Source organism: Danio rerio, chromosome 24 (genome assembly GCF_052040795.2).
Source record: "Danio rerio strain M-AB ecotype USA chromosome 24, GRCz13ab, whole genome shotgun sequence".
NCBI lineage: Eukaryota > Metazoa > Chordata > Actinopteri > Cypriniformes > Danionidae > Danio > Danio rerio.
The window spans coordinates 24,638,157-24,660,863 of NC_141044.1; the positions used below are offsets into that span (position 1 = coordinate 24,638,157).

The 22,707-nt window shown below is 35.6% G+C and overlaps 1 protein-coding gene and 1 long non-coding RNA gene across 4 annotated transcripts; one reads left to right on the forward strand and one right to left on the reverse strand.

Annotated features, from left to right (window-relative positions):
• Positions 1-600: 600 nt before the first annotated feature.
• LOC141380677 (uncharacterized) lies at positions 601-13,871 on the forward strand. Of its 2 annotated transcripts, none has more exons than XR_015524961.1 (3): positions 601-697; positions 1,874-1,980; positions 13,719-13,871. It is a non-coding gene; the product is annotated as an uncharacterized LOC141380677 (long non-coding RNA). The 2 variants fall into 2 exon arrangements; XR_015524960.1 differs by lacking the exon at positions 13,719-13,871 and adding an exon at positions 11,670-12,375.
• On the reverse strand, positions 2,013-21,966 carry usp12a (ubiquitin specific peptidase 12a). Of its 2 annotated transcripts, none has more exon segments than NM_001083556.1 (9): positions 2,013-2,793; positions 5,485-5,563; positions 7,650-7,847; positions 7,944-8,027; positions 11,705-11,781; positions 11,910-12,142; positions 13,474-13,687; positions 13,777-13,857; positions 21,827-21,892. In NM_001083556.1, coding segments are annotated over 9 exon segments (1,116 nt in total). In that variant the 5' UTR covers positions 21,875-21,892; the 3' UTR covers positions 2,013-2,691.
• Positions 21,967-22,707: the final 741 nt, after the last annotated feature.

Sequence of the window (22,707 nt, forward strand, 5' to 3'; positions counted from 1 at the left end):
TCCCCTGTGAGAGCTATTCTGGGCTCGTGCTATTAACAGCATGCTCATCTGTGTCACCCACTTCCCCCACTGCCTCTCCTCCCTCTCCTCCATCCTCTAACCCGAGCAGTCTTCATCCATGCCTTTCTCTTTCCCAGACAGACTCTCTCTTCACCTCCTCATAGGCGAAACTGCGCAGTCAGTGATGATGACGGATGATAAAACAGAGCTACTTCCAGACTGAAACGAGGCTCAGCGGGAGAGACTAGTTTAGGGTTAATAAATATCGGTTATAATCATGGTTTATGCTAATTTAATAAAATTCTGAATCTGTGTCAATGAACAGTGCTTTTAAAAAAGCATCTTAAATTATAGCCTATATTAGGGGCAAAAAATGTTCTTGAACTATTTACCCAACTATTATGCATGTCGCCGTAAAGTGAAACGTGAAATGAAATAACACGGCCATTTCACCTCATTCAAGTCCGTTATAGTGGTTTATTTGCAGCGCTGAGCCTTCTAACCAATCACAGACATTCACATTGCAAGTATGAACGAAGCAGCCAATGAGATGCGCTTAGACTAGTCACCGCTGAAAACTCCGTTTATTGTTTTGGTTGGTTTCGCGCCTTTACTGACTGAATGAACTTCTACACGCTCGAGAATGATCTTGTTAGGACCAAAAAAATTGCTGTGCTGCAGCTTCGACGATTAAAATGTAAGTTTTTGCTTAACTAAAGATTAATATATATATAAAAAGATATGAAAAGAACTTCAGGGACCAACAAGCTTTCTTGTTGGGAAAGCCAAATCCAGATAAGGACCCAAATGTGCTTTGATATTCCAACTTTAGTCATTTTGTAAGTTTTACTGATTTGCTATATATATATATGTATTAACATTTCTTTAATCTAAAAAGTCTGATAACATTTTCTAAATATCATTTCAATTACATTTAGAGTGATTATTATTACACTCCTGAAGTTAAAGAATTGGTGTTGGGTTGACAAAAATGATTATGAAAATGTCATCAGCATAAAATAAAACAAAACTCTTGCACAACTGTAAATTATAAATCTGAGAATAACCAAGTGGTTTCCTTTTTTCCATAGCTGTAGAGGAATAGAGAATATTCAGATTGAAGTAATATGATAAATGTAAGCATTTGACATGATAGGGAAAATAACTGAATAATAATTTTAAAATGCCTCTGAAAATCCTTTCAGCAGATAAATGTTGGACAATGGAAAGGTTTTGACGTCTAAAATAGATTCCCAGCCCAAAGTTAGACTATATTGTAACCTTTGATTTGGCCCTCTAACCCATCTGAGAAGAGAGTGAGAATGATGGAGAGGGTTAGGGAGATCGCCTTTCATCATGTCTAATTTGACGTAATCTTTTTTGATTGTTTTATTGCTGAGATACTATAAAGCAAACTGAAATCAAAAGCTTCATTTAAATAAGTCAGATTTTTAAAATGTAAATACTGTCATTTGACAGATACCAGACTGTGCAGAAGACATTGGTAAATAAGTCAAGGCAAAAACAAGTGTAACTCTATTCTGTTATAAATGAGATTGTTTTTGTTTTAACTAAAAGTTCATTATAAAATGTAAAAATAAAACTGTATAAGTTATTATTTAAAGCCATCTTTTTTAGTTATTTTTAAACATTATAAAACAGATAAGTAAATTACCCATGAAAGATATATTTACCTTCGGCATACTGAGACCTGAGGTTTACCTGAGGCCACTAGCCTCAAGCAAGTTTGGTTTTTGGCCCTTCATAAGAGAAACTTTAGGCAGCCCAGAAATAGATTCACAGAGAAAGCAGAAATGAGGAAAGTAACTGGTCGTGAAAGGACTGTAGGATGCAGTCCATCTCCATCTTGCAGTAATCGTGAGCGGCCACTGAGGGGCCACAGTGACCAAGAATGAGTCATCAAGGCCTGGCTGTGTGAAAGACGCGTCCAATCAAATCGCAGCAGGCTGGAAATAGCTGGTATGTACATGCTTGCATGCATACATCCTATCTTGGTGTATACACTTTTATTTCTTTTTCTTTAAAACAGAAAATGATAATTTCACAACAGGCCGTCTCAAGCAAACCCTCACATGAACCTTCCAACATCTACAAAACTGTATCAAAAGTGCACCATAGTGTTATACATCTTTTTCTGGTTCTATCCTCTTTTTTTGGCTATATCAGTAATATTATTATAATTCTCATAATATTTATACAAATATCACTCTGTACAAGGTAGAAATACATAACCCGCAATGCCCCGCACCCGGAGCGTTTAGACCCTCCCCGCCGCTTTAATAAACACACCCGCTATTCCCCCCATGCACATGTCTTCAGCCTCCTCACAGCCACAGGAATCAAAAGGTCGCAGCATGAAAGTTGAATGCAAATCCCAGTCTGTCACATTAAAACACATTCTCTCTACAGTAAAGGACTGAACACGAGTGATGAAACGCTCCCACAACGTAAATACAACTGACAAACAACGTTCAAAAGGCCTTGCGACCGCATCGCGTCCAACGTTGCTGCTGCGTGGAGGTCGGCGAGGGAGGGCTGGGACGGGTGGGGTTTGGGTGTGTGTGTTTGGAGGCGCCGCTGCAGGCTCTTCTGCACACAGACGTGCCACCGCCGCTGCTGCTGCACAGGTGTCCGTAACGGGACGCCACTCTGGCCTCACTCAGGCCGCGCTCAGTCTCTGGACTGGTAAAACAGGATGTAGCCGGACTCAGAGTTCTTGGAAATTTCCGAGGTTAATCCGTAGAACTCTTCAATCGCCTGGGCATCGATTTTCTACAAAGAGAAACAAAAGATAGAAAGATTGTTTTGCAATTATCTGGATTCTCATATCTGTAAAACAAAGTGAATATTTAAGCTTGAACACCCAATCTAGCGTGTTTAATTCTTTGAAACCAAGCATTTATAGAAAAATATACAGTGCTCAGCATAACTGAGTACACCTGCCTTTCAAAAATGAATATTTTCATCTATTTCTCAACGAATATAGACAATATATGTTGGTGCATTTAAACAAAACTTGTGCTGTCGCCTCACAGCAAGAAAGTCACTGGTTCGAGCCCCGGCTGGGTCAGTTGGCATTTCTGTGTGGAGTTTGAATGTTCTCCTAGTGTTCGTGTGGGTTTCCTTCGGGTGTTCCGGTTTCCCTCACAGTCCAAAGACATGCGCTATGGGTGATTTGGGTAAGCTAAATTGTCCGTAGTGTATGAGTGTGTGAATGAGAGTGTATGGGTGTTTTCCAGTGATGGGTTGCAGCTGGAAGGGCATCCGCTGCGTAAAACATATGCTGAATAAGTTGGCAGTCCATTCCACTGTGGGGACCCCTGATAAATAAAGGGACTAAGCCAAAAAGAAAAGGAATGAATAAACAAAACTTATTAAACGGTTTTATCAAGCAGTTACAGCCATTAAAATAAGAGCTTGGTCATCTAACACAGTGCTTCTTAACCATGTTCCTGGGGAACCGCTAGCCTTGCACATTTTCCATATCTCCTTAACCAAACACACCTGATTCAGATTACAAGCTCATTAGTAGAGACTAATAGACCTATAATGACAAAGGAGACATCAAAAACATACAGTCTTGGTCGTTCTCCAGAACCGTGGTTGAGAAATCCTGATCTAACATTTTTTTTTTCTCTTTATTAAAATTTTACATATTTTTCCACAAATATATTAATTTGGGTGTCCTAATTTTTGGACTGTGATCTTTTTTTGTTAGATTGGCTTCAGTTTTAGCTTTGCTTCTGACTGATCTAATGTATATGAACAAATATATTATTGCAAAGCATCCTTTCGAAAATAGTTATTTAAAAGAGAGATCTGCAAGGAGGATCCTCATTTATGCTGAGCACTGCATATTCCCTATAAAACTATATTATTTGATTTACATATCTTGTTACTTATTTTACAACATGCTTTTTAAAAGACTTCACTCTCAGATAGCAGTTGTGGGTTAAGAAACGTTCTGTGAACTAAGCCTAACAGCTAAAAAAAACAGAACAATATCTAAAAGAGGTCACTTTATGTGTACCTGAGTGGAGATATACACAGAAACTAAATTATATTAGTCATGGTTAGTACCCTTTAATCTTCCTTGTGTTAGATAAATCATTCGATTCGACAGCCCGACGTGAAATACTACAATAATTACAGCTATTTGATTTAGTTTGAAACTAAAATGATGGTTGGACTAGTTGCTAGCTATAAGCTACTTTACCTATGGCACTCGAAAACATGGCGTAACTTGCACAGTGTTCTGGTTTATCTACATTCTGAGAAGTTACATACTGTCAAAAACACTACAGCTTAGCTTACAGAAATATACAATATAAAACTGATATGTTTGACTTTCCAGTGACAAAATGTTCACGCCACACATAAACAAACAATCCACCTATTCCTCCTCCTGATGCTTCATGTCTACTACCTGTATCCACTTTTGTTTCACTTAGGGCTGCCCTTTAGGTTTGGTAGCTTATAAAAATGTAGTTTTAAGGTTTTTTTTGTACACCATGTCACATGACAGCTTGTATGACAATGACAAAGTAGGCAGCTTCCCGCCAATACAAAGTCAATGTAGAGGGTGTGGCCTAAATGCACAATGTCAATATATATAAATTCATTCAATCACTTTCCTTCGGCTTAGTCCTTTATTTATTAGGGGTCACCACAGCGCAATGAACCGCCAACTATTACAGCATACGTTTTACGCAGCGAATGGCCTTTCAGCCACAACCCAGTACTGGGAAACACCCATACACACTAATTCACACACATACACAACGACCAATTTAGTTTATACAATTCACCTATAGCAGGGCTGTCAAATTCAGTTCTTGGAAGGCCGCGGTTCTGCACAGTTTATTTCCAACCCTGCTGCAACGAACTTACCTGTAGGTTTTAAACAAGCCTAAAGCATTTAATTAGTTTGATAAGGTGCATTTAATAATGGGTTAAACTGTGCAGCGCTTCAGCCCTCCAGGAACGGAGTTTGACACCTGTGATCTATGGTGCATGTCTTTGGACTTTGGGGGAAACCAGAGCACCTGGAGGAAACCCACACCAATATGCAAACTCCACACAGAAATGCCAATTGGTCCAGCCGGGACTCAAACCAGTGACCTTTTTGTAGTGAGGCACCGTTAAAATAACTATTGTGAGTGAGAGAGTTTGCATATTTATATAGTTTATTATTTATCAATGGCATTCATTCGTAAACAGGTTTATGACAGTTTTGTGCATGCATTTCTTGATTTGTGAATTTTTCTTTTATAATTAACTATTCAAAAATCATTTTAGATTGTATTTTAATGTTTTACTCCTAGAAAGCATTTTTTAGAGATAAATAGATTTTTATTTTAAGTACCAGTCTTGCCAATTGTTATTTCAAACTCCTAGATCCCCAAACTTGCACATTTCTCTGAGAATAACAGATGCTATTATACGTGACTGATGTCAACTTACCTCTACAATGTCGTCATCAAACAGTAGCCAGAAATCATGACTTTTTACAATTGCGATGTAGTGTCCTCGGTTTGGACCACTGTGAATCAGACACACACACACACATCATTAAGTCACAAATCAAGGAAGCAAATCAGAACAGTTCTCCTTTTTCAAGAAAAAGTTTCAATCTTGCATGAAAAGATTCTGTTTGGGTATTGTGAAATCACAATCACAGCAGGACAAAAAGCATTTATAAAGGGTTTTGCTTTCTCACATTACAAATCTGTTCAAATCACCAGAAAACCAACAATATGTAAGAGCTGTAAGTGACAAGACCTGTTTGGTTTAGTGTTGTGCACCTTCTGTTAAACAAACAAAGGACTAACAGATGTTTTACTGTCATATATAAAAAAGAAGTTGAAGAACTCATTATGTCATGCAAAGTAACAATGGTTTATATAGCCAAAAAATCTGATTATTCTTTTCATTTTACCCTTTCTACAAAAGTTGTAAAAACACAGACTGACCCCTCTGCAAGAGTTTAAGAGACTGTTATTATACAGAATGCATAGCTTTAAATTTTCATGGCGAAACGCCAGACACCAGAGCCTCAATGAATTATGTATATACTGTATTGTGTTTTCATTCTTTTTCCTTTTTCTGCAAATACTGACAATAGTCTTATTTATGTTGTAAAATATCTAATAGTCCAACTCTCAAATGTGTGTGAGAACATTTATTCCAGCGTTTAAACGGTTTAATAATTATCATATATATTTTTTTTTCAAATCTATGACTTATTTAATCTATGCTGCAGGATAGATTATAGCTGCTGGATTTACAAAATGATAGTTCTTCATTTTCTCATGAAATACAGTTGTCCCTCAAATTTTGCGGGAGTTACGTTTTAAAAATAGCCTGGGATAGGTGGAATCCGCAAAGTAGACAGCTTTATATTTTACAATTACTATAGATGTTTTAAGGCTGTAAAAGCCCTCACTACACACTTTATACACTTTTCTCTCAGTTTAAACACTCTCTAATGTCAAACTTTCATAGAAAATTAAGTCCAGTGTTATAGAATTAAACCAAAGAAAAAACATGTTGTCAGGCGTAAACATTCATTGCTTTCAGCAAAGTTTTCAAAAAGCTTTTTAGCTTTAGTGCGGATACTATTTGCGTCCAGCATAATGTTCTTTTTCCTGCAGTCACTGATCCACAAAGCAAAAGCAGACTCTATCCTTAAGGGGGTCACAGCAGATGTGTCGTGCACATGACAGTTGGAAGTAAACAAAGACAGTGTGCGTACCCTGAAAACTATGTTTGCATGGTGCATAGCGCACTGCTAGCGTTCAAAGATTTATGTTAATTTGGCAAGTGGAATGCATTCTATACTGTATGAGGCACAAAAGAGATTGATTGACAGTGGTCTACAGCCGATCAGGACAAAGAACACAATGTGCTGTAAAAAATAAAAAAGCTAAATTGCACAAAAAAAAAATTGCGAGACCGCGAAAGGAGAACCGCATTATAGCGAGGGGACCACTGTGCAAAAATGCAAGCATGTTCTAGAGTAATATAACGTGCCTGTATCTTACGTGAATAAATTACATCTTCCAATTACAGTATATTTTTAAAAAAAATATTATTGCTTTCTCCATAGAGATCAGCATGTATTTTACAAACCATAAATGTCATGCTTTATTAGCACTTGTGAGTTTTTGAATGTCTGAAGCGTAAAATAAGTGTTATTTGTTTGACAATATTTGATTGATAAATTACCAACACTGTGCTCCTCGTCCTATGCCTCAGCATGAGCGTGAAGATTTTAATTTAGCAGTTGACGACATGCATTTTAATGTTAGAATTGTTCTTGTATGCTTGAACACTTGCTTGGGACAAGCCAAGACTGATCACACTGGTGTGATCAAATGTGTGAAAGGGTAATAGCATTAAAAGTATATTTAATCCAAATTTGTTTTGTCATTTTCAAAGTTTAACAAGTACAGAAAAAAAATAAGTACGCCATTATTTTTTTATATAATATGTTACACTGAATATCAAAAGCCATTTGAAACTCACAGCTGTAAATTTTATATGCTAAAATAATTTACAAGCACACCCCAACATCTCTGTCCCTTATCAAGCCATTCTGATCACCGTTCAAACCTGCTTTGACTCACCTGCCACAATGCACCACCACAGCGACCAGGTCGTAAAGCCTCTCGGGATTGGTGGCGTCACCAGAGGTGTTAAAGAGGCGGAGCTCCAGAGGGAAGACCACACGGTAGCTTAGCTTAGTGTAGCGCTGCAGCTGCTCCATGTATTTAAATCTCTTCAAGTGCAAGGCGAGGATCATGGGAAGTTTCTTAACCCGCATTCTAGAGTCAAACAACAAGCACATTCATAAATCCAGTATATCCAGTAAAAAAAAAGAAAAATTAGGAAGCAGCTGACAGATATGAATGCATGCTTACCGTTTGTGTGCCTCCTGTTTACTTCTGCATTCCTCACAGTAATATTTATATTCACTGCACAACGTCTCTGTATTACTGAAACCTCTGAAAGGAGACCATTAGAAAAGGAAGGGTTTATTAAAATGCGAACATGTTTAAGACTGATGATTCACAAGTCCTGATTTGATTCTGATTCACAAAGTCATGATATTCATGATGATTTTAGCTGCATGGGTACAATAAAACTCTCATTTTATATATTTATATATAGACACATGTATAGATATACGTACATGGATTCTAAATAAACGTAATTAATTTTACATGTATTAATAAACTCATTCAGTCAAAGGAGGTAAATGTTTTCATTTTAACAGCATAAACAGGATATTATTAATCTGCTGTCGCTTTGAGAGGCCGTTTACACTACATTTTCAGCCAAAAACAGGAACTTTTTTTACATTTTGCCTGTTCGTTTACATGACAAAGATGTTTTTGTGACTGAAAATATATTACATTTGTTTTAAACGCATACATTTTTTATTTATTTAAAAAAAAATGTCACTCTTCTTGTGTGCGCATAAACAACTAAAACAAAAGTCTTTAAAAATTATGCCATGCACGTGCATTGTACATATTTAGAAGAGTGTAGATGAGGGGTGCCCAAACTTTTTCCTCTGAAGGGCCAAAAGACAAATATCTGTGGGCTGAAGGTAAATGTAGCAAACTATATTACATTAAAGTTGCCATGGGTAATTTCATGATTCAATCATTTATTTCATAATGTTTAAAAACAGATTAAAACATGACTTAAATCATAATAACTAATGCATAATTAATTTTAAAATGATGACTTATTGCAACTGATAACAGTGGAGTTTAATGCTGAATACATTAGTCAAGCATAATCTGCCTTTGCCCTTATTTTGCTCACCAATTGCTTTGTCCTCCATCCAGTACGTACATTTAAACTAAACCTGATTAAATTACAATATTTAATTGAAACATTTAATTACAGATAGCTTTCAACAAATCAAACAAAAGGTTACATTAGATTTGAATCTCTAAACCATTCCCATCACTCTTCCTCTCAGATGGGGTGGCAGGCCAAATCAAAGGTTACCATGGGCCATGGACTTACTTTACATTACAACTAAAAGTAGAGATGCATCTTGCACGCATACACGCAAACAAACAAATTATACACAAAAATTGTTAATTCCCTACAAGTACTGATTACTTACAAGGTGACAGCAGAAAATACAGCATACTGTATGTACTTAATACAGCGTTTTGTCCATTTTCACAGACATGCGTAAACACAGATCATTTCAAAAATGTTCAAAATGTTGTGTAAATGTTTTTCAAAACGCATATGACAAACCTTTCAGTTTTTGGCTATCGTGTCATTTAAACAGCCTAAGAAATTATATTGTGTCTGAATTGTTTTTTCTTTATACTTGACTATTTGCATGAATTCTCAGCAAGACGGGCAATAAGAAGTTGCAATAAGATGCAAAAGTTAGGTGAACTCAGCTCTCACTTGGGCTGCACAATATATCGTTTCAGCATCGATATCGCAATGTGATCTTTCGCAATACACATCTTGGGTATACACAGTCTGTAAAGTAATTTATTATTTGTCAAGTGTTTTTTGGGGCTATTGACTGTGGCTACGTTCACACTGCGAGGCTTAATGCTCAATTCAGATTTTTTTTCTCAGATCTCATTGTTTTGCATAGATGTTCACATTGTTGTTAGAAATGTGGCCAATGTCAGATTTCCAGTATGAATAGATCGTGGTTCAAAACTGACCCGGATGCGCAAAAGTACAACTATGCATAGCACAAAATGACTAATTATGTACACAATGTGTATACTGTATAAAGCATGATTATTGCTGTTTTTTACAGACAACAGCTGTTTTTTTTTTTTGTGGCCTGTAAATGGTTGCATTGCTAGTACTAATGTATATTTCAGTGTTTGAAATCTAAAAAGAGTATTATGTAATTGAAAATACTGATGATTTGTCATTTATGAACAACCTTAATTTTTTTAAAGTATTTAAGGAGAAGTAGACGATGTTACCGAGTGGACGGTAACTGGTGTAATTTGAACTGGAGTGGGCGGTCTAACAATATTGCTCCCGCCTCCCAAGCGAGTGAGCAGGCGTATGAATGTGTGTGAATGAGAGAGTGTGATGCTGTGTTTATCTTGTTTGCTGCTGTCTATATGTGTGAAGGAGAGAGAGAGCTTGGTGCTGTCTATGGCCCCGTTTAAACTAATGCGTTTTAGTTTGAAACTGCACAAGTTTTGCTACGGTTACGCCATCCGTCCACACTACACCGGAGTTTTCGAGCACCGAAAACGGTGCGTTTTGGAAACGCTGAAGAGGCCGTTTTCATCCTAAAACGCTGCTGCTTCGTCTCAGTGTGAATGGGGGAAAACAGTTTGATATGGAAAACTCAGTGAAATGTCGGTGAATCTTCAAAGGGAACAGTTTACTTTGTAATCTTCTTCACATCATTCTGGCCACATTATTTCACTTTCTTTACAATAAATAAAAACATGAAGGATTTGCTATTTGATATTAACAACTTAACAGACAGCAGAAATGTAGAGGGGTTGTGCTGCATATATGAGCGTCATCTTCACTGTATGCGTATTCATAACAAGACGGAGCCTAACATCACTGCCTCTTTTCATGTTCATTGAAAATACGAAACATGCCCTCTCTTTTGCTGAATATCAGTTTTAATAATAAATAATGGCCATGATAAAAGTATAACGTACAATAAGTTTATACATTATAGGAAATAAAGGCAAGCAATTACTCAATATACAGAATGTACGTGGTAAGAATTATTAACTTATCTTTGCGCTCAGCCAAAACACGTTACCTGAGAACAAGTAACAGATTCAAAAGACCAAAGTTGGGGAATATGTTGTTAGATAGAGACAACAAGATGAATTAAATATCACGTTTAGCAAATATACTGAGATTAGATCCAGCGGGAGATCCTTGATGAACACTCCTTTGAGCACAGCTCTCATCTGGGTAGATAGGCTGCAGTGCATGCCAAAGTGTGTGTGTGTGGTCACGTGATGTGAGTTTTCAGTTTTTTTGGTGTAGGTGTTATATCACATTTGATTATTCAATTCATGTATACCTGAAACAGTTCAGAAAACAATAAAATGCTGTTTATTAAATTAGTTTTATTTATTGAATTTATCTACGCTTGTAGATTGTTTATTATACTTTATGCCCTCCCCTAAACAATCATATCAGTCAATCTAAAATGATTAATTCTTTCCAATTGTTATTCAACTTATCTTGTGAAATTGTATTCATTTCGCAAAATATATATATATATATATCGCGAAATAAAAAAATAAATAAACGCAATGTTAGATTTTTCCAATGTTGTGCAGCCCTAGCTCTTGAGCAATGATGTTCTCTTTCTGCTTGATGCTTTGTGCCACAGAAAGATGTGCTTGAATTGAACTATTCATCAGACATGTTACACCCTTTTACTTGCTCATCCATGGCTCTTTGCAGCTTTGATGTATATAAGCAGTACTGCACTGCATGGATTTACAGACAAACTAGATAGAAAAATCTCAGTGGATTTACATTAATATTACCACACTTCCCCTGATGCTCTCTCGCATCCCACACTCAATATTGAGTCAACCACTTTTGATTAAAACTACAAACTGAAAAATCTTCTTTTTGTTTTTGCCCAGTGCCACAGGGTCTCAGTGTGAATGTGCTTTCAGACCTTAGACAGTGCGTGATTGAAGTGTTCTGCTCCACGTCCACTGACAAATCCAAGAAATCCTCATCTTTGCTGCTTATCTGTGAGAGAACAAAGTCCAAAGACACACCTCAGATAAAAGCCCAGCCAATCACAGTCAGCAGAGTTATCAGGACACCTTCTGATTGGACAAGAGGGAATTCAGTTATGTTGCGTGAGGTGTCTTTACCGTTTCGCAGGTGAGGCATCGCGTCTCATTGGTCAACGTGCCCTGGAAGATCTCATGAACCCAGGTGGTGGAGGGTGGGGTGCTGTTATTGTTCTGGGAATCGAGTGTGCCGTTGGCAAGCTTGCCATTCTGCTTGTCTTGTTTGCGCTCTTCTTGGAGCAGATCTGCTATAGTGTTCAGCAGGTAGTTGAGAAACTCATGTGCATCTTGCTGCATGTAGTTATCAAACAGTTCTGCAGTGAGAAAGAATAGTGTAATTGACATAGAAAGAAATTGTGCTTGTATGAATTCTGTGGGGGGGTACTTATTTAATCTTTAAAATGTGTATTTTGAATTTCACTTAACTACAATGAACAAGTGTAAATGATAAAGAGACACGAGTTGTAATACTAATATATATGTGTGTCCACAAAAAAGATGGAAGATATTACAACTCTGACATAGTTTATAAAAAACTTTTAATATATTAAGGTTCTGCAGATCTATTCATTAACATTATTGCTAACTAACAAGACATTAACAATTCTTATTAAACGATAATTAATAACCATTGTTTTTAGCATTTAAAAATAATTCTATTATAAAACTATGTATTTAACAATAATAACCGTTAATAAAGGTTGTAACAAATTAATTGCTTGTTATTAGAAACTATTATTTCAGTGAAATACAAATAAAAAATGAACTAGAATTATAATTTTTAAAAAAGGCACCAAAAAACTACCATTTTAAATATAAAAAATATTATTTTGAGGTTTAAAAATGACCACAGTTGTAATAAATTAAATTCAAAGCTAATAAGGGGCATTCGCTTAAATTTGTCTTTTGACTTTTTTTGATCACTAAGGACATGAGCAGATCATACCATAACACACAACAAAGTATGAATGCACAAATACATATGACTCATCCACAAGCATAAAGCAGTTAGGAACTGCCATGAGCGTGTTGATATAAATAGTTTATTTAAAGGTGATGCTACTATAACTCTTTAGTTTCTATGACCTAGAACTAGTATCTAAAGCCATGTTTTTTTAAATAATTATATCGTAGTTTTTTTTATACTTTATTAGACAGGACAGTGGCGAGGGAGAAAGGAAAGCATTAGGGGGCAGAGAAAGAGATCAACAAAGTACCCCAAGCCAGTGTTATTAACTTTATTCTCCAATGTGGAAGTGTGCTGTTTTTGCAGTTGTTTTAGAACTTCCATTTCAGTTATGTATGGTGAAAATGACTAGGAATAATTAACACCAGCAACTTATCAAACTGCTTGCTCTACAAACAAGTGTGTTCATGACTATACATAAAAAGTAGAACAATATAATTTAAAAATATCAGTTTGCAACACCACTAGCTTTTTTTAATGTTTAAAAACCAATGCAAGTGAATGAGACCGGAAGTGTGAAGCCAAAAAGATTCCAATAGCTGCGCCAAATTTTAAGTGAAGAATAAGGTCAATGTGTTGACTCACTAGCCACAAAGCTATTGGTGCCAACATCTAAATCCATTCTTAAACTAAGAAATAACACTGAAACTAATTAAAATCCAATCCCTTCTATCTCACCATTCTCTTTCCGTAGTCGCGTAATGAACTTCTTCGGCGGTATAACGCCAACTTTCCTCTTCTGGTTGGCTATACTGTGGAACAGGTCAGCCAGGCAGGTGAGCAGGTTCTCCTTGCGGCGCGGTTGACTCCTGTACGCGAGGATCTTCTCCCGAAACGGCCGGCAGAAGTACAGAGCCTGGAGCACAGAGTTACAGTAGCAGGTGTTTCCGAACTGTGGATAAAAACACACATGTTGATTCCAGGGCATGATTAATACAGGACGTCTGGAGAAACTGGAGTGTTTGGAAAGGCTTCGCTTACGTTGACCAATCCGAAGTAATGCTCGTTGACTGGGAACTGCTCCGAGCCGATCTCTTTCTCCAAAGCGGAGGCATTGGCGCCCTAAAACAGAACAGGTGAGCAGTGTTAGCCTTTTACAGAAGCTTTAAAGTGCAATATCAATGCTAAAAAGATCAATGAACAAAGTTTAAACAGTTGCTGGAAAGAATTTTTAGGGCTTGTGTCTGTGTGAGCAATTCAAGTCAGTTCTGGCACAAGACATCATAATATTTGGGACTTTAAAAATATACATTTAAAAGGATATATATATATACACAGTTGAAGACAGAATTATAAGCCCCCTTCAATTTTTTTCTTCTTTTTAAAATATTTTCCAAATGATGTTAAACAGAGCAAGGAAATTTTCACAGTATGTCTGATAATATTTTTTCTTCTGGAGAAAGTCTTTTTTTTTTTTTTCAACTAGAATAAAAGCAGTTTTAAATTTTTTAAACACCATTTTAGGGACAAAATTATTAGCCCCTTTTGGCTATATTTTTTCTTGATAATTTACAGAACAAACCATTGTTATACAATAACTTGCCTAGTTACCCTAACCTGCCTAGTTAACCTAATTAACCTAGTTAAGCCTTTAAATGTCACTTTAAGCTGTATAAATCAGTTATTACAGATGAGTTATTAAAACTATTATGTTTAGAAATGTGTTGAAAAAATCTGCTCTCTGTTAAACATAAATTTGGGAAAAAATAAACAAGCGGTCTAATAATTCAGGGGGGGGGCTAATAATTCTGACTTCAACTGTGTGTATATGTGTATATATATATATATATATATATATATATATATATATATATATGCTTGGCACGGGCCGGTATAAGATTCTGACGGTATGAAAACCTTAGATAAAAATATCACGATTTCATTATTTTTGCGATTACTGCCTAAAATATGTTCTTTTTTATTGGGTAAAAAACAAGAACTTTTTTCCCCTTTGAACATAAAATATTTTATTTTGAGAAACATTTATAATATTTTGGAGCAGTAATCATGTCAGGCTAAATAATTTATATGAATCATTGACTTATGTCTTAATTTGTTTCAAAAACACAAATTTCTTTACAATCTTTTTTTTCTGCAGGAGATACTGTTGTCCTAAAACACGCACAAAAAAACATAAATAAAAAAAAATCTTAATCATACCTTAGAAACGGTATTACAGGAAATTTTAGAGGTTTTAAAAAATTTTCTTTATCAAATCGCAGTTTACCTTGAAAGCGGTTATCGTCCCATGCCTAATACACATACACAATGAAGACTATACAGTGTTTGTTTTATATTTGATGATTTAATTTGTGAACCTAAATAGTGCTTTTGGTCGATACTGGCTTAGCTCTCTTGCACTCTCTTTTTTACCAGCAGGAAGATAAATAATAATTCATTATAATAATGATAATAATAATAATAAGATTTTAACACCGTTGTTTTCATCAGAAAATAAGATGAGATTGCACTAATTTAGTTTTTTTGTAATGTATTGCCTTTTGGACTTTAGGACTGCTGATGTACTTAGTATAAGCATTATATGTGGTTTAGCTGTTTTTCCCTTTTAACTTCATTTGATTACTTTTAATGTTGCAAAATTGGTTACCCATGATAAAGCTGCACGATATATTGTTTCAGCATCAACACTGCAATGTGCACATCAGCAATAGTCACAACGCAGGATTTGCAATGTTGAGTTATGATTATATTTGACCAGGAGAAAGAATTCAGAACACATGAGAATTGTGTATATTGCAGAGTTGAACCATAATGAAGTCAAAGTTTCTCATTTGCACATATTTTCAAGGCATGACAGTTCAAAGTATTCAGGCACAAGAAATTTTACCCTTTCTAACTTTAAACTTTAATGACATATAAGTTTATTGAATTATTTATACAGTAAAGACTTTCGCAGTTTTTTTTTACATTGATTATTCAAACTCTGTAGCTGAATACTATTTGACTGCCCTGAAAAGCATGAAACATTATTTGATCAAACTTTTGTCGTTGCACTTTTGTATTTATCTATGCTTGTAATTTTTTATTACTTTATATGCATAATTAACTTCCCATCCCAATCAATCTTATTTAAAAATTTCCTTCCAGCACTTTTCAAGTCATCTGGGAAATTGTATGGTATCACAATGTCTTCTATCACAGAAAAACTAAAATCGCAATGTCCGATTTTTCCAATATCATGCTGCCCTAACCCACGGTATTGAAAATCGAATATATCGATATCTTTTAAGGTATTGTATTGCATTATAAATTCCAGTATCATGATAACACTATACCTGAATACTGCTAGACTCCCAGAAAACCATAAAGCCCTGTTTTGATCACTTGCATCTTTGCTCTACTTTATTTATCAATACTTGTGATTGGTTTATCATAGGGCTGCATGATAATGGAAAAATCTGACATTGCAACATTTTATTTTTCTGCAATATATATTGTGATATACTGTATCTGAACAATTTCAACAAATGATTGAGTAGCACTATTTGAAAAAAAAAAGTCACACATTATTTTAAGGTCAAACTTTCACTATTAGCAAATCATTAACTAACTTTTGCTTAAATAAACTCCTTTTTTGCTCCTTATTAATAGATATTAAGGTAGTTTAGCTGTTGGGTTAGGGAGGCAGAATAAGATCATACAGAATATGTAGTTTTTAAGTTCGAACAAGCAGTCAAAATCGCAACCAATGAACCAACAAGCAACTAGGCAATAGTGAGAATTGGTCCCTAAAGTGTTAACAAATGTATTAATTTGGATTGATTGAGATGGTTCTGTAAGGGAACGAATCATTCATAAAATGTAATAAATTACAAGATAAATACAATAAAGCAAAGATAAAGGTGAAATAAGCAGTGCATACTTTGTGATTATTCTTTATTACACTACTTATTGGTAAAATGTCTTGCCTGAATACTTAAATCTCTCTCAAGCCTTAAAAAGATGCAATTTCACTCCATTAAGGTTAAACACTGGAATAACTCCACAAAATCTTGTCTTCTGAACTCTGACTTGTGCGAAAATGTAATCCCACCTCAACATTGCATATCTATGAGATGTAACTATTGCGAATGCATGCATTGAGATATCACTGCTGAAACGATATATCGTGCAGCTCTAGTTTTTTACATTTTATGCAGATGCTCTACCTTACAAAACCATCACAATTAGTGAAAAATGATGAATTCTTTCCATAAAGTTAATAGCTAGTCCAGTCATCTGGTGAACATATACTCAGTATCGCAATATGTACAGTATCACAGAAAATGATGTGTCGCAATGTCAGTTTTTCCAATATTGGGCACATTGTGCAGCCCTAAAATCTAAACCACAAGTTTTACCACACAGTTACTGTTGTTACTAATACAATTCAACTTTTTTCATGTTCATATAAGCAACCCTTTTTTTAATTGAATTAATAAATTAATCAATTGACCCATAGGTCATCCAAGATGTAGGAAACTTTTTTTTCATATTTGCATATTAAACTAGTCCTTAAGGATAATGCAAGTCAACTGCACTTTGAGAGTCAAAACCCTATACAGGCCACATAAAATTAATCCCATGGCTCTTGACAATACATTTAGGTTTTATGAAGCCAAATGTGCACAAATCTGAATCATTTATAACATTATTGCCTTTAAATCACAGCCTGAGTGCATTCATGACAGGCTGGAGCTCAAGCTTCCTGATGTTTAATGATGTATGTGCAGCCCAAACCTACATGGTAACTTTTCTATATAGGTTCAGATTGTTGTGAACACACTTCGAACCATATGCTAAGGCTGTGAATTAAATGTAATAATAATGTTGCACAGACTGATCATTACACATCATAAGACCATGTGCATCATGATGCTTCCATCAATTGTTTTTATGCGCATCTCCAAAATGAGCATTAAAATAGGTGGGTGGAAACGTAAGGCTAAGGGGAGGAGACCGTCAGAAACTCTGAGTTTGGAGAACAAAACCTGCTCCCGACCAGGTTAGGTTCACAGAGTAAATTACCACGGTAACTGACTCTGAGTTAAAGTAACATCTCGTTCAGAAACAGGTTTGACTTACCCTGCTTTCTTGAGGTTAATAAACCTGCCATTTTGAAACTGAAAACCCAGAGTTTCTCTCATTTCAGGGTTAAAATACTCTGAGTTTTCACTTAACCTCCTTTCTGAAACAGGCCCTAGTTCTACATAACAACAAATTTAAGTTGATGACAAACTTACTTATTCTGCATCTTTTTAAAACATAAGTATAACCAATAATAATTCATTGGAATAATCACACCAATTGATTGCCTTCATTAAAATTAAATTTGCCTGACAAGTTCTTATAAATTATTGTTACACTAAATTACATTTTATCTGTAATAAAAGTACATGTATGATGATAGACTTTTTCAGAAGTAAATTAAAAACTTGATTTAACCGGACACCTTTACAGGCCTATAGCCAAGGGGTTCGGTTGGTTCGAAAGACCCACCCTTAACTGACAAAAGTCCAGAATTTGTCCCATACATGAGCTCATTTGAGAGCTATGCCATTAGAGCTGCACAATGTTTAAACAATCTGACATTGCAATGTTTTGTTTTTCTGTGATATATATTGCAATATGAGTACAATTTGGCGAAGCAGTGGCGCAGTAGGTAGTGCTGTCGCCTCACAGCAAGAACGTCGCTGGTTCGAGCCTCGGCTCAGTTGGCGTTTCTGTGTAGAGTTTGCATGTTCGCTTGGGTTTCCTCCGGGTGCTCCAGTTTCCTCCACAGTCCAAAGACATGTGGTACAGGTGAATTGGGTAAGCTAAATTGTCCGTAGTTATTGAGTGTGTGTATGTGTGGATGTTTCCCAGAGATGGGTTGCGGCTGGAAGGGCATCCACTGCATAAAAACATGCTGGATAAGTTAGCGGTTCATTCCGCTGTGGCGACCCCGGATTAATAAAGGGACTAAGCCAACAAAAAAAATGAATGAATGAATGAATGAGTACAATTTTAACATATGGCTTGAATAGCTCTTTTTGAAAAGAAATCATTAATTTTGATTGGGGTGATGTTGTAAGGGTGTAAATCATGTATTAAAAAATAATAAACAAATTGCAAGCAAAATAGTTACAGTGGAGCAATGAAAAACCTAAAATAAACAGTGCTTTATGGTTTTCCCAAAAGTCAAACAGTATTCATGTGCAAATACTGCATAGTCTTCATTGTATTAATTCAATAAAAGTATTCTTTATTAAAGTTACAAATGTACTTTTGGCCTAAATACTTTAAACTCCCCTGAAATGGCTTTAAACTTCAAAGTTTCACTCTGTTATGGTTCTACTTTGCAATTTTTGTGCTGATCAACTTTTGTGCTGATCAATTACATTGCATTTCCTGCGATGTGACTATTGGGGACACACACATTGCAATATCGATGCTGAAACGATATATTGTGCACCCGTGTGCCATCATAATTTGTGAAAATAACCCATCAAAAAAGGCTTGAAGACCAAGCCGAATCCTCTGTTGACTGTCACTTCAGTGTGACTTCAGCTAATCAGTTTTTGCCAATGCAAACGATGCTTTTTCATGAGTCCAGCAACATACAGCTGTGCAAGAAAACATCCAATCTGACTTAAAGAAGTCATCTTTCGCTACTGTGTTGTTTGCAAATAGAACAATATTTTACAAGTAACTTTTATTCTGGACCTTTTAATCCTTGACTTTATTTTTGAAATAGAAAATTAACAATATAAAGGACCAAAACTAATGGCCCATATTAAAATTGATTTGCATAGGCTTATTAATATGGCTATTGTTGTTATTCATTCACTTTCAAATGTACTTTTTTAAAGAGAGACTCGAAAAATTTCTATTATTGTTATTATTTTTATGTTAACATTTTTTACAAGGTTTATACACATTTTAACTACTAAAATTCCATGGTTTTTCCAAGACTTTCAAGTTAATTTTTATGACCTAATGTTTCATGCAATGTCTACATAAGGGTGGTAAAAAACAATACATGTTAGAATTCAATACAGCATGTCGTAAAACACGCAACAATTTAGTTTTTTAAATTTATATTTATTTATTCATTAATTCTCGTTTTGGCTTAGTCCCTTTATTAATCTGGGGTCGCCACAGCTGAATGAACTGCCAACTTATCCAGCATATATTTTACGCAGCGTAAGCCCTTCCAGCTGCAACTTATTCACACATATATACACTACGGACAGTTTTAGCTTACCCAATTCACCTGTACCACATGTCTTTGACTGTGGGGGAAACCAGAGCACCCAGAGAAAACCCATGCAAACACAGGGAGAACACATGCAAACTCCACACAGAAATGCCAACTGAGCCAGTTAGGGCTTGAATCTTGACCTTCTTGCTGTGAGGCGTTTTTGCTACCCACTGTGCCACCATGACACCCAATTTATACTTATGTCTACATAAAATTTATTTTGATAATGCTTACGCCGCACTAATAATGTGAGAGTATGTGATTGGCCAAGGACAGAAAAGAATTAAAGAAAACTAACCTATATTCAAGTATAGAGATATCTGTTTTCCATGACTTTTCCAAAACTTTTCAAGGCCTGGAAAATGCCATGTCAAAATTCCTTTTCCAGGCTTTCCATGACCATATGAACCCTGTTTTTAATTCAAATCCTCACATTTTGAATGAGCAAAGTTGAATGTGCAGGCCAGTTTGTTATTTGCATAATAAATGATGACAGGCTACAGTTTTTCATTAAAATTTTTAACAGATTACTATTTTTTTCCTAATAACATATGATGTAATACATTTTTATCTTAAAAAAATAAATATGTATTTATATTTCTTTAGTCTAAACCTTTAAGAAACATTTTGTACATTATAAAGTGTGGTTATGACGACCATTCAACAAGCTAATCCAGCTACAAAATAGTGATTAAAATGTCACTAAAATGCAGTAATTTAAATCTCATGATTAAATAGAAAACAAGCAGATTTACTGCAAAAATATCCACGTTTTGAGAAAAACAACAAGCATCCCTTTCACCAGGCTTACTACGGCCCTGCTGTAAATGCACAGGGGGCACAAATATGAAGCTGCATGACTGTTTTGACGCTTAGACCCCCCATTTTCGTCTTTGACCCAATAACTACAGGAGAAACTATGGTTACCATGACGTTTGATGCACCAGAAACCCTTTCAGTCATTTTAAATGATCCACTGATTAAAAAAATGTAACCCAATTCCCCCCAAAACATCCAAATGTGACCATAAACACAGCCAGAGAATGAAATACACACACCATTTCAAGAGGTAAAATTCCATTAGCACGCATTAGCATTTCTCCACCGTCATTACGACACACATAGAGCCCAAACTCAACGACGGAAATGTGAATACCAATCAAAAGGCAGATCAAAGAAATAAGCTATGAAGGCAAACACTGGACACGGAGATGCAGAGAGGGGATGGGACCATCAAATCACGATGTGACCGCACTGGCAACAGCTTAGCACTGAAGCACAGGTACACTGACTGTCTGAACGCCTTTTACATCATCATCATCATGATGCTCACGTTTACCATGCACAACACAACATCACTCTCAACGCTTTATTACACAGAAATAAACGACAGAGATCATTTAGATGTCACTGTCTCGCGCTTATTAAGCACATCTCGCGATCATAACCCGTGCTGCTGAATGACACTTCAGCTTCAGCAGCTAGCAGCAGATCTCTGTTTGCTGCCTTCAGCAAATCCTATAAGGACGGGCGAATTTAAAAGCCTGGCGTCGGGTTTTACAGACCACACGGTTGTGTCGTATATCCAGCCAATACCAGTAATTATTTAGGCCCAAGTCAAAAATCATAGCAGGCACACAGACGGATAAAGACAGCTCGCAACTGCAGCAGAGGAAAACTGGCAACCCAAGGAGTCCGATTCCCGCGACTGAAGCCGCACGCGAACGATTACAATATCACGCGCGTGCTAGCGTCCGATTAGCCGTGTTCCGAGAGATATTTACTCACCATGGTACAAAAAGAGGCAAATTTGGAAACTGTCATTAGGATTTCCATTCGCCCAGCGCCATCTTCCACCCAATCACCGCGCGGAGGCGAAGAGGAGTCCCCGTGAGGACAGACTGCGTTCCTGCCAGAGGGAGATCCGCGGGGTCTTAGTGCCCAACCGATGGTTATATATATTCAGTTTATTATGAAAATAGATAAATCATTATTGTAGTTACGCATAAAAACACATATGACATAAAAGAGAATTAAATATATCATTAAAAATATCAAACTAGATTTTAATACATGCCAATTATTGAAAAAACATTAAGACCACACTGAATTTCAATTTCAAAGAGAACTTGTGGAATAAATGTAAATTCATTTATCAGGATTTCATTGAATTAATTACAACTTAGTGAATTACCTTTACACTTTCACAAAAGTTTGTTGAAAACTTTTGTTTTCACAAAGGTTTGTCACAAAAGTTTGTTATTGAAAAAAAAGTAATAATCAAACATTTTACTAGTTTATTTACCGGTGGTATAATTAAAATTCCAATTTATGGCATGATTGAATTAATTTGTTATTTTATTTATTTAAATTCCAATTGATGTGAAATAAATTTAGAGTAAAGAAAAAGTGAGATTTTTTTTAAATCTGGCTTTTTGAGCAATTTTATGTCAGACTTTAATTAATTAAAAAAGAGTTTTCATTTCAAGTTTTTTACTCCTGTAAAACTTCTCATTAAAAAAACACTTTAAGATGGATTACATAATTAAATAGACCTATATAAATATATACTAGGCTAATTAATGATTAGATTAAATTAAATTAATTTAAATTTGTAATAGTTTTCATGAAATTAAAGAAGATTATGTCCGCATTTATTTGATTGTTTT